Raw genomic sequence first — 12,305 nt, 5'->3', positions numbered from 1 at the left:
GATAAAGATAGACTCAGCAAGTTCATTCCAGATGGTGTTGGTTGAAAAAAAAAAAGGATTTTATAAAAAAAAATGTAAACCTTCTGCAGGTGGCACCGCTCCAGCTCAGTGGGAAGACATCACTGGCACTACCAAGCTCATGTATTCCCACAACTGTGCCAACTTCACCACCAATGTGTCTGCAAGGTGAGACACAAAAGCATTCAAGGATAAAGCATCTTGGAGCAAATTTACTGAACAGTTGCACTACATTGTGCGTTGTATTTCTGTACAAAAAGATGCATCTTATTTATTAAACACCTATATCTGTTTTAAGCAGTCACTAAATGTGTTAAAATAGCACTGTACCATAAATAATATAAGGTCATTGCCATTCTTTTCATCGCTAACATACCTCATTTTACTGTAAATTAGGCTCATTCTAAATTGTGCTTTATTCAAAAGCCTCAGCACTATTTTCTTTGCACAATTAACGTTGAAAACAATTCATTCTTGGTGAATTCCCCCGTCAGGGTCCTGGCAGCTGCCATTACAGCCCATTTATATTTATACACATTTACATGTAAACATTGTCTCTTGTGACCCTATTGTACGTGTGTCTGTCCGCTGTTTCGCTGCAGGTTCTGGCTGGCGGACTGTCCACGAACGGCAGAGGCCGTGACCTTCGCCAACCTGCTGTACCGTGAGCTGATGTCAGTTCCATACATGGCCAAATTTGTTGTATTTGCTAAGATGAACGATGCCAGAGAGGGCCGCCTGCGCTGTTACTGCATGACTGATGACAAAATAGACAAAACCCTTGAGTTGCACGAGAACTTCTCCGAGGTGGCCCGCAGCAGGGACATTGAGGTTAGCTGACATAAAAGCATATGTATATGTCATATATATTTTTCTGATGTACACTAAAAAAAATCAGAAAAATAAATAGGATCAATTTTCTTTTAGCATTGTTTTTTAACACCAGTGTCTTTTCTGAATGTGTTTGATGTGCATTTTGCAATGCATGATGTGTCTTGCCTCATTTGAATTTTTCTTAAAGTTTTAATTTATAGGATTCTGTTCTTACAATGCAGTTTAGATCTCATTTTTAACAAATTTTTCAGCATTTTCAAAGGGAATAAGTAATAAAATGCAAGTTTATGATGCAGCTGTGTACTGTACATAATGACGTCGACTCGCTACATTAACGCTAAGTCTCTGACTCATTCTGAATCACTGCTCTCCTTGTGTTACTCCTTCCTTTTCCTCCCACAGGTGATGGAGGGGATGCCGCTGCACTTAGAATGTTCTGGAAACCTGGTGCCCGTGAGGAAAGCAACCCAGCAGCCTCGTAGCTTCAGTTTCCAGGCCTTCAGAGACAACCGGCTACCTGTCTCTGTAAAGGTCTGTACATCTGTCTTTCCCTATCTATTTCTGTCTATCCGTGAGAGTGTCTTAGGAAATATAGGCTGATAAGTTCATGTCGGCTTCCCTTGTTTTAAAAATATAATTTTTTCAGTCAACCTACACTTATTTGTGTCATTGAGTGTCATCTTGTGTGTGTGTGTGTGTGTGTGTGTGTGTTAGCATTGTCTGATCATCTTGTCAATTTTATGTACTCCCTAATGTCTTCAGTAGGGCTGCACATGTATTCAAAATAAAATGGCCTAGTGTGACCCCAGAGCGTTCAATTAAAGCTTGCACTGCACTTTCTTTATAGTGTCCATTGTGAGCGTAAAGTGCTTCTTGTTAACTATATTTTTACAAGAATGCAATTTCAAACATTTTGTCATTATAGAAGTTATTAAAATCTAATAATGTGACACTGGGTCAAAGCTAAAAATTATAACAGGAATATTACAGATGCTGATTATGGCTATTTTATAATATATTATTATTTTAATTGTTACAAACTGCTCCGAGACTAGGGTTGGAGATCCAAATGCAGTGTTATTGGGACAATCCAGAATCGTAATCCATATAACAGGCCAAGGGTCAAACAATTCAAATATAAAACAAGGTCCAAGAAACACAGGCAAACAGGGTAATCCAGAACAACAAGCAGAGAATCAAAAACCAAGACACAGAAAACCAGTGTATCGCTCAGAATGGCAGTGTAACACAAATACAAGACTTCGCAACGAATGACTGAAAACACTGGGCTTTTACTGTATAGGCAAAGCTAACCAGATAATGACACACAGCTGAATGTAATCACACATAATGAGAACAGGCAATGGATACTGGGAAATGGAGTTCATGATGAGATTGCACAAGAGACTAAAGGAGTGCCCTCTGGCGGAGATCGTGGGCACTCCAGCTGGCTGATGTGACATTAATATTCTAGATAATATTAAAGCTGCAGTCCGCAGTTTTTCCTCTTTATCGCCATCTCTGTTTGAAATCTGCAATTTCAGTCATTCGCGGAATTATCAACTTTACGTGAGTTGTACCTCGGCACGGCACAGCGCGGAAGAATCCAATGTTTTGAGGAGAATGTGCAGCTGTCAGTCACCGCGCCAGTGTGGATACAGGCATTCAGAATCACAGATTCTACTTTTTGGAAGTATGACCAACATACGAATTTTCACCCTAAAATGTAATCTGAACAAGTAAGTAACATTACTTGTAACATAAAGTAACAAAGTAACATAAAGCGCACTGATGAAATTTAACGATCGATTATCATATCACGTCAAACCGCGCAAATTATACTTTGTTCTCAAATTGTTAATGTTAACAACGTCGGCATTGCGTGACTACATGTAATGCCCTTCAGATATGTATCCTTGTCTTCGCATGGGTCCGGTTGCAGTCTCTTTTTCCAAACTCTCAGTCCAAAGTCTTTTGCATTTTACAGCGGGTGAATCTCTAGTTGTCACTGGTGATTGTCGTTTGAACCTTTTTGGATCCGCCATCAAATTAAGTTTAATTATATCAAGTGCTGTGAGAAAAGGCTATAAATCTCCACCTCCAACATCCTCACTCGCAATATCGCCTACTAGCCGAGACTCCTTCTTTATGTGTACAGATGTGACGTAATGACGCAAAGACATGCTCGAATCTCCCGCGGAAATCCACCAGTACCACTGGAATTAAAAATATTATTATAAGCTTACCATTTTGAATCGAGCTACAGCAAGCAGATAGTTTTGAACACTGGCTGGTTATGTTCTTGCTCAAATTTATTTTGGATAATTTTTGACCCAAACAAGTTACGGACTGGAGCTTTAATAAATAATATTCTAATATAAAATTATTATTATTATTTATAATTTATTATGTCAAGTTATTATACTATTTTATAAAAATGTGTTATTCTAATATTCTAGATCATATTAATAAATCACATTCTAATATGAAATTATTATTTATTATGTCCAATTATTATACTATTTTATAATAAATTCTGTTGTATTAATATTGTATGTAATATTAATTACATTAATTATTAAATTAATTAATTATATTATTAAATTATTAGTAGTAGTATTTTTATTGTTAGAATAATACTAATGTTGAAGTGGTGTTTTTTTTTGTTTGTTTGTTTGTTTTTTAAATGTGTGAGTGGAAAGTTGACAAAAGAGATAAAGTGGTCAAAAGACTGGACAAAAGATATAAAGATATGCGTGTCCTCTTTCAAGTCCACTTCCAGTGTGAATCCAAACAGAACTGGGTACTTTTTTTAACTCGGTTCACTTTTGGATCATTTTCTTTTTAAGAGGACTCAATTGTGAACACCCTTAAATAGTAACACTTATTTTTTTTTTACTGGCAGTAGAGCGTGGATAAAACGACCAAAAGGCATTGTTTGCCTAGTTTTTGAGAGCTTCTGTTTCCATGTAATGTTATGCTATTTGGTTCTTTAAGTAAGCAATATGAGATGTTACATCTTTATCATATCGCAGTTGGAATCAATATTTGTCAATATTTTTGGTCCAAATCGTGCAGCCCTTGTCTTCAGTGTCTCTGATTTTTCCCAGTGCTGTCTTTCTCTCTTCACTTGTCTCCCTCCCTTCATTTTGGTGTCTGTCATTGTGGCTTACACTCTGCATCTCTTTCTGTGATTGGTCAGCCACAGACGAGCTGCTCTGTGTTGTATTTTTGGCTCTGTGGCGTAGTGGTTCACCTCGTAACTGTTGTATTAGTCACGTGAGCATGCCCTTAACTCTTTCACCTTCTAGCCTGCCTGCCTGCCTGTCTGTATGTCTGTCTCACTGTCTCTCTCTCTCTCTCTCACGGTCACTCACTTACTGTCTGATCTCACAGACGGCCAGGTAAAAGTAAAGGTAAATCTCTCTGTCTCTCGCCTGCCTATGGACTGCCTCCATCCCCTTCCCCACCTCCCGTCAACCTGTATGAGTCACAGCCGGGCAGCTGCTCTGTCTAACACCTTTAATCTCTCTCTTTCTCTACCTCTCTCTTTCTTCTCTTTCTCCCTTTATTCATCTTCCCCCTCTCTTTTGTTCTTATTTGACCTTCGCCTCATTTTCCCTCCTCTCTTTCATCCTGTTCTCCTCTCTCCATCTGTTTCTCCCTCCCTCTCCATTTCCCCTGGTTCATCAGGTGAGAGACGGCAATAAGGAAGCCACCGGGTTCCTGTCCTTCCTGCGCAAGTCCACCAAGTACGAGGACACGCAACACGTGCTGTGCAACCTCAACATCACCATGCCTCCCTGTGTCAAGGTGCTGTCGCTGTTCATTACCTCTGTGATCACTTACACCTGCACATGATCTCACGAACTCTATACTGACGAGAAGTTTTTGTTTCACAGAAACACATTGATCACAGCTGTGTTTTGTCACTCAACCTCAGTAAAAGAAAAACTGATTTTTGGACTAACTTGGGCAGCCTCTGAGAAATCCAATTCCATGTGCATTCGAATGTCTGTGATTGCTGATATTCCACTGTTCAATGTGAATTTTAATCTATTTTCTTGGTAAATAGCAGTTGATGGTTCAAGGACTACCCGCTGGAATCACATCCAACATTAAAACAAGATTAAAATAAAATATTGTACTTCAAAATAATAACTAACTAATGAACTACGTACATAAATATGTAAAACATATCAATAAATACTTATCATTTTTTTTTTAAATATATTATTTATAAATAAATGTTATTTAAGAATCTGTCAATTAAGTTTAAAATAAAAACTTTTTTTTTAATTAAAAAATTAATTAAAAAAAATTCCAAATGTTTGGAAAACTAATCCTGTCTAAAAGTATTTTTTATGACCTTCCAAACTCGAATGACATTCATATGAATTTGTTATAAGTAACTAATCACCAGCTCATAATGGAGTTACTATATGTATTGTCTAGAGTAGACCACTCTAACTCTAAGAAATTGTCGTTCTTTTTTTGTGAACATGACATTTAGGATATATCTAGAAATATCTCAAGATATTCCTTAAAGGTACATATATTGTTCAGGCTACATAAACCATTGTCATTCCAGTTAAACTGATTAAAATCTACTTAAATGGATTAAAATTGAAAGAGAAGTTGGGGCCATGCCACAGCAGTCAGCACATTTGCTCCTAATACTTTAAGTCTTGGGGCTAATATAGGTGATGGAGGTTTGAGCTTGACTTATTCTCATTCCCTCTGTCCTCAGTGTGTTTCTGTGGCTACACTATATTTCTGAAAAAATGCAGGAAAGAAACTGAGACCAAACATAAAATGGAAAAAAATGATGCACATTAAAGACATTAAAAAAGTATGTAATGTATTGCACAATTCATCTTGGTTTCATCCTATCCTCACATCAAATGCTCGTCAAATGTGAAAATAAAAAGTTTGAAAAATTAAAAAAGGGAAATAAAAGGAGTTGGTACAGTTGGCATTTCAGATGTAATATTGTCTTCAGATTCTCTTCCTGTGTATTACAACACCTTCAAGCTATTTTTATACATGAGCACTTTGCCTTGATGTGCATAGAGCTACATGCTCCAATAAAATACTGTATGAATGACAAAACTGCTGTAGCACTGTGCATAATAATTTTTTTCTCTCAGGTGGTGGGTAGCGATGAGCGGCGGAGAACGTTGACCCCTCTCGCCCTGAGGGAGAGGTACAGCGCCCTGAACGAGTCCAGCCTGGGTAAGACATAACGTCCCCTTAGCTGTGGAGGAGGGGGGCTTCTGAATGCTGTACCCATATCCTTGCTTCTATACCTGCCCAATCTCTCATGCATGGCTGTGACTGGGCATTGGATGCTGAGCACTGCCCTCTTTTATGAGGGTGATGCTGGGATTGCACTCACAGGGGCCACATCTAACACAAACAATTCAGAGAAACGGGTGGCCCTTACATTTACTGAGCGAATGAGCAGTAATGAAACGCATGGTGCTGGTTTGATTCCAGAGTAAATACTCTTAGCATGGCAAACTCTAGCTTTGAGAATGAGCTTTAAAGGAAAAGGACTGTTAAAAGTTGCCTGTTTAGACGTGTAGAAGGTTGGAGGAGTGATTATAGAGGGGGTTCGGGAGGTTCAAGGTGGCTTTGCCGTCCGAAACGCATCACATCTTCATTGTTCTCGAAGCGGATGAAGCCAACTAATGTATGTAGTGTGCAGATTTTGACCAGTTCTTGGTAAGTATCGATCAACGTTATAGTTTCAGTCATCAGTTATAACTAATCTTAGTCATTTTACTGGATCTGGTCATTTTTACAGGATGTTTTACCATACAGTATAGTGGCTTTAATGTCATTACATTGATTTCATATATAGTTCTCAATAAAATATATGGATGCCTTTCAAGAAGAGGCCGTTTTCATTACATTCCTGTTTTTCATGTCTTTATTGACAAGATCTTTACTGAACATGTTCATTATTCATATATAAATATATATATATATATAAATATATATATTTATATATGACCGATAAGACCATATACTAACCAACCCAAGGATATGGTTATATTGTATATGTGATCTATAGTATAGTGTTTATTATATTAAGTCTCCTGGGTTTTTCAGGAAAAGCCACAGTGTAATATATATTATCCACTAGCATAAAGTTGTAAGCTGGGTATGTTATTAAAGTGTTTCATCATTGGACCGTCTGTGAAAACTGTGGTATATTTTGTCTTTGATTCAGCCACTGTAAATGTCATGGAGAGAACTGAGCTAAAGATCACAGTAATAGCAGAACAGCTGGGACTGAGCTGGACCGGTAAGAGCTTTGCCTCTTGTATCTCTTTTCATTACCTCTCAGTCTTTTTCCCCTCAACTCACATTCTATAATTGCTTCCGTCTGGTTTCGTTGTAGAACTTGGGAGGGAACTACAGTTCAGTGTGGATGACATTAACCGGATGAGAGTGGAGAATCCCAACTCTCTCCTGGACCAGAGTTTGGCTCTGCTCAACCTGTGGGTTAGTCGAGAGGGCAAGAAAGCCAAGAGTGAGGATCCGTAATAAAAACACTCTACCACTTTGTGACTTTATCCGCCTTCCCTAGTGAAAAATAAATATACTAAAATGTAATTGAAATACATTTATTTTATGCTACAAATACATTTACATATTTATGAACTTATGTAACATAACTATCCTGCAGTTGTACTTTTAGTATACTAAATTGGTATGCTTCAAATCTGCTAAATTGGAACAAATAATTTTGTACTTAATGCACTTTAGATATCAAGAAATAGTGGTCCAACTAAAGATATACTATGCTAAAATGGAACTATTGCAAATATACTTTAGGTACACTTTAAATATCTTGCATTTAATATCCTTACTAATAGTGATATTAAAACACATTTAGGCTTAATATTAAAGAATGTGCATTGTGCATTAAAGAAGTACTCCAAATAAAGTTTAATTATAATATTTATATCAGTAAGTCTCAAGCGATATGTCAGTAAATATATAAATGGACTTGTAGTGTACTTAGTATGAAATAAATGTATTTAAAATATATTTTGGTATACGTTTTTTTCATTAGGGTGTGGCAACATGTTAGTAAGCTACTTTGTGTGAACGTGCGAGACTTCTGACTCATCAGCCGCTATAGGGAAGTATCCAGATGAATAACAAAGATGAATAAAACGGTAAAACTATTTGCTCTACTTACCAGCGTTTCATAATGGACTGTTTTTGTTCAGTTAAAATAACAAAGCAGATGAGACCAGAAGCCTTGCACATTTAAGTTACAAATGGCCACATCCACTCTTGTGTTAAAAATACGGTGGATACATCAGTATTATTATTATAAACTAAGCAAAACTATTGCCATAAAAAGTTGTCATGGCCAGAAACAGTAAATTTAACTGCAAAGCACTGCTGAAACGAACTAAAACTAAACTGAAATTAAAAGCACAAAACTATAACATACACAGAATTATTTCATTTACAGAAACTAGTTTTACTCTTTATGACAGTTTCCTTGTCTCTGCATGCTACTATAACACTTCCTCCATCATCATATCTTCAGTGGAGAACCTTTATGGAGCGTTGAAGAACATTGACCGGGCAGATATTGTGAAGTGTCTGGAGGCTCAGGCTCCACAGGGTCTTCCCGGGGCGGTGGAGGAAGGAGCCTGCAGGCTGGATGATCGGGACTCCACTCTGCTTTCACCTAGTGTCATCAATGGTAAGAACAGACTGCAGCTTGCACTGATCTTCTAATCCTCTGTCCGTTTATCAATGAACTGACATTAGACTCCATGTAAAGCAAGGCTTAGATGTTTGAAGCTGCATGGGCTGGCCGCTAATTGCATACTAGCTCTAGTCTCCCAAAATCTAGAGCATGAAATTTGGGTACGAGACAGGATTTAATGAGAATTCTTTTCTATTTATCTATTTTTTTTCCACTGATTAATCAGGCATGCCATGGCAATGCCACCATTTTCAGCCTTTTCCATTCATTATTACTAAACAAACCTCTCAGTAGGGAAAAACTGTTATCACGTGATGGCATTACTTGACAAATATGAGATTTGCTTCAGTGCAACAGGTACATAACAAATGCAAATACAAATTTGTATAGCAATATATATATAAGTCAAAGTAATTATGATAATGGGAACATTGGAGTGGGAGTGTGTGTGTGTGTGTGTGTGTGTGTGTATGAAATGTTATACAGTTTATATCCTTTATTAAAAATTTTCCCATTACCATAATATTTATATACTGTATATATGTTTTTCTCATATTTTCTCGTCCAAACTTACAAAAAGGTTCTATGCAATTGCAATACGCATAGCATGATAGTATAATTTGGTGAAATGCAATTGGCAAATACTATGCAAATTTCAATAAAACTTTATATAGAAAAATGATATTGGGCAAAAATGACATTGGGAAACCATATCATCCCCTGGTTTCACAGACAATACTTAAACCTAGTCCTAGACTAAAATGCATGTTTGAGCTGTTTTAACCGAAAGCAACTTGCACTGATATATCTTACAATACGTCAGTGCCATTATTTCTCAAGATGCACACCAGTAACGTATTTTTCTAAGGCATGTTTGTAAAAGCTATGTAAATGTCCTAATTTAACTAAGGCCTAATCCTGGCTTAATCTAAACCCTGTCTGTGAAACCAGGCCCATATATTTATATTTAAAAGCATGCAAATAGGGCATAGGACGGAGCAGTTGTGTAAGTAAATAGCGAGAGTGATATTGTAGCAGTTATGCTCCAGAAAACAAATCGAATGTGTTTTTAAAAATATGCCAGTGAGGCACAGATAGGAGTATGTAGGCTCGTATGATGATTACTTAAAGAGAAGACAACAGGCCTCCATACTTGTGTCTGCACCTCTCCTTCTCTCTTTTCCTCCTCCTCTCTTTCTCCAAACATGTCATCTGCAGCCCAGCCGCCCTACTCTTCCTCCTCACTGCTCTCCTCTTCGACCTCCGACCTCATAATGACCTCCTCTGGGCCTCCTCTTTTCCTGTCATTCTAGTTTTTGTTTTGTTTTGTTTTCTAATTCCTATTTTGTGTGGGACCTGTGATGTGTCTGTACGCATGCGCATGCTGCTTGACGTGCTCTTTCTTTGTCTTTTCTGGGGAAAAAGGTATTTGTTGGGCCTTCGACTAAAACGAGGCCTTCGTTTATGTTGCTCTATAACAAACTTGTGTATGCATGGCATGCTTTCAACGTATGGGTTTCTTCCTGTTTATATTTTTACTGAGTGGCGCTTGAACTCCTGAATTTCAGTAACTTCAGTAACTCTTCTTCTCATCTTTGGTGAATATATTGATGTTGTTGTTTTAGGCCCTGCTGTTCTGTTGTCAACAGTTTACATAATGCTCTGGAAAATGGATCTGTGACCATATCATGTTGCAGAAGCATTTTTGGAATGTTATGTGTTAACTGATATATTGCTGTTGTTGGTGTTTTTCCAACGTGTTTGTGTGTGTCACGCAATGATTGTGTGACACCATTTTCAACTGCAGGGCTCTGTGATGTTGCTGATGTCATGGACTGTATTCACAAAAAAGGAAATTGTGTAGTCATTAGGGCCCCTAGTGGCTAAAAACTGAATCGATAACATTTCACTTGTATAACCTTTATTATACCTGGTTAATCCTTTAAGATTAAAATCTAAGAGAGATCTGGCTAAAATGGTTGCATAGAACAATTAAACAATAGAAACAACGTTTGGAAAAATATTCACAATATTAAATATAAAGATGTGAACGCAGTCCTAATCTCGTGTGTGTGTGTGTGTGTGAGAGAAATATCTAACCTCTCTGTCAGGCCATAATCAGATCACTCAGAATGATGTTGTGTGTGAAATCAAGATGTTTCAGAGCCATGATTTTGTGTTTTGCATTATGTTGTGGGTTGTGCTGTAATGTGATGTGTGTTTGAGTGTGTTTACATTTATTTGCACGCGTACCTGTGTGTGTGTTTAGGTGTATGTCTTCGTATGTGGCTTTTGTACGATCAACGAAGCTTTTACACATTTGCCACATGTGTTGCTTTTTTTGTATTTGAGTGACAGTAGATGAATTGTGTCTCACTGTGTGCACTGTGTGTGTCGGACTCACGTGTGTGTTTTCTCATTACTGGGGGCACAGTGAAGGTCTCCACTAAGTCATCACTATAAATCATCCTCATTCTCTTCTTCGATATTTCTTCATTTCTTCTTTTCATTATCATTTCCTTACAACAGTGGAACATCAACCATCCATGCATCCATTCACCTACATACAGCTACAACATTTGCTCATATGATGCCAGTTGTTTGATAAATGAATACAAGTAATAATAGCTTAATGCTACAAAAAAACAATTGATGAGGAATCAGTTATCTATCACGTCATATCATCATATATGTTTTATATATCTCTGCATACTTTGTTTATATGCTTACATTGTGAAGCTTAAAAAATAATTGAAGTTTTAATTTAGCTTAAACCAGAGAAATTGAACAAGAACAAGTATCTGTCAATGGGTATGAAAATGACTTTTTCATTTGAATTAAGTAGATTTTTCTGAACCCATTGACAGATATTTGTTCTTGTTTTAATCATAAAATCATTTTCACAAGATTTCTTATCTTATGTCCGTATTAATCTTTTAAATATTTGCACTGGAAAACAAGACAAAACTACTAAAAAGAACATCACTTTTTTTTTCCAGTGTGATCGGAAAGTACAGTAAAAGTTACCCATTATTATGTGTTTGCGAGCAGAGCTATTCAAACTTAAAGCTATTTTTATTTTGTAAAAAAATTTTTTTTTAAAGTAATGGAGATCTGTTGGAAATTGTATTTTCAAACTTTGAAGTGTTGCTAATACAACTCATTGTGTGCTTCCTAGACATTTACATTTAGAGAACATATTGATTTTCCTTAATTGGTCTTAAAAGGTCTTAAATTTACGTTTATAAAACCTGCAGAAACCCTGAAGATGCAAAATGTCTCTTTAATACTCTTGTGTGTTGGTATTAATCATGCATACTATTGCACACATCATGCAAATACAAATCAGTTATATATATATTGCAATTCCATGTTCATTTGAACACTTCCAGGAATGTATATCCTACATTCTGACCATACATACAAGAGAAAAGCCATTGCTGCATACTCATTAAGCTGGTCATGTACACAACTTTCATACATATTTGAGAAAGAAAGATTAGACATGAGTCAATCCTGAATCCGAGCATATTAGTGTGTATGTGGGAGGGGGAAGGTATATTAAAGGAATATTCTGGGTTTTCAACATATTGATATATTTTAAATGTCCCTCGTTGTTTGCAAATGTTTTGGGAACATTTCAGTTTACTTTAAATGAACATTTTTAAAATGTTTTATTGCCTTAGCGTATGAATAATACATTAAAGTTGGC

General features: G+C 36.7%; 1 protein-coding gene across 5 annotated transcripts in view; it reads left to right on the top strand.

The window, feature by feature from the left end:
• Positions 1-12,305, top strand: part of ank1b (ankyrin 1, erythrocytic b) — an 81,434-nt gene that overhangs the window by 63,041 nt on the left and 6,088 nt on the right. For all 5 annotated transcript variants that reach the window (XM_056262922.1, XM_056262924.1, XM_056262923.1 and 2 more), the window contains 8 exons: positions 90-186; positions 621-849; positions 1,255-1,383; positions 4,546-4,665; positions 6,003-6,087; positions 7,091-7,165; positions 7,262-7,393; positions 8,429-8,587. In XM_056262922.1, coding sequence (XP_056118897.1) covers positions 90-186; positions 621-849; positions 1,255-1,383; positions 4,546-4,665; positions 6,003-6,087; positions 7,091-7,165; positions 7,262-7,393; positions 8,429-8,587 — 1,026 coding nt within the window. The remainder of the gene's footprint in view (positions 1-89; positions 187-620; positions 850-1,254; positions 1,384-4,545; positions 4,666-6,002; positions 6,088-7,090; positions 7,166-7,261; positions 7,394-8,428; positions 8,588-12,305) is intronic.

The sequence above is a fragment of the Rhinichthys klamathensis genome, unplaced genomic scaffold (assembly GCF_029890125.1).
Source record: "Rhinichthys klamathensis goyatoka isolate OS25496 unplaced genomic scaffold, OSU_Roscu_1.1 h1tg000197l_1, whole genome shotgun sequence".
Taxonomy (NCBI): Eukaryota; Metazoa; Chordata; class Actinopteri; order Cypriniformes; family Leuciscidae; genus Rhinichthys; species Rhinichthys klamathensis.
Note: the sequence above shows the minus strand (reverse complement) of the source record. Positions and strands in the feature narration are given on the sequence as shown.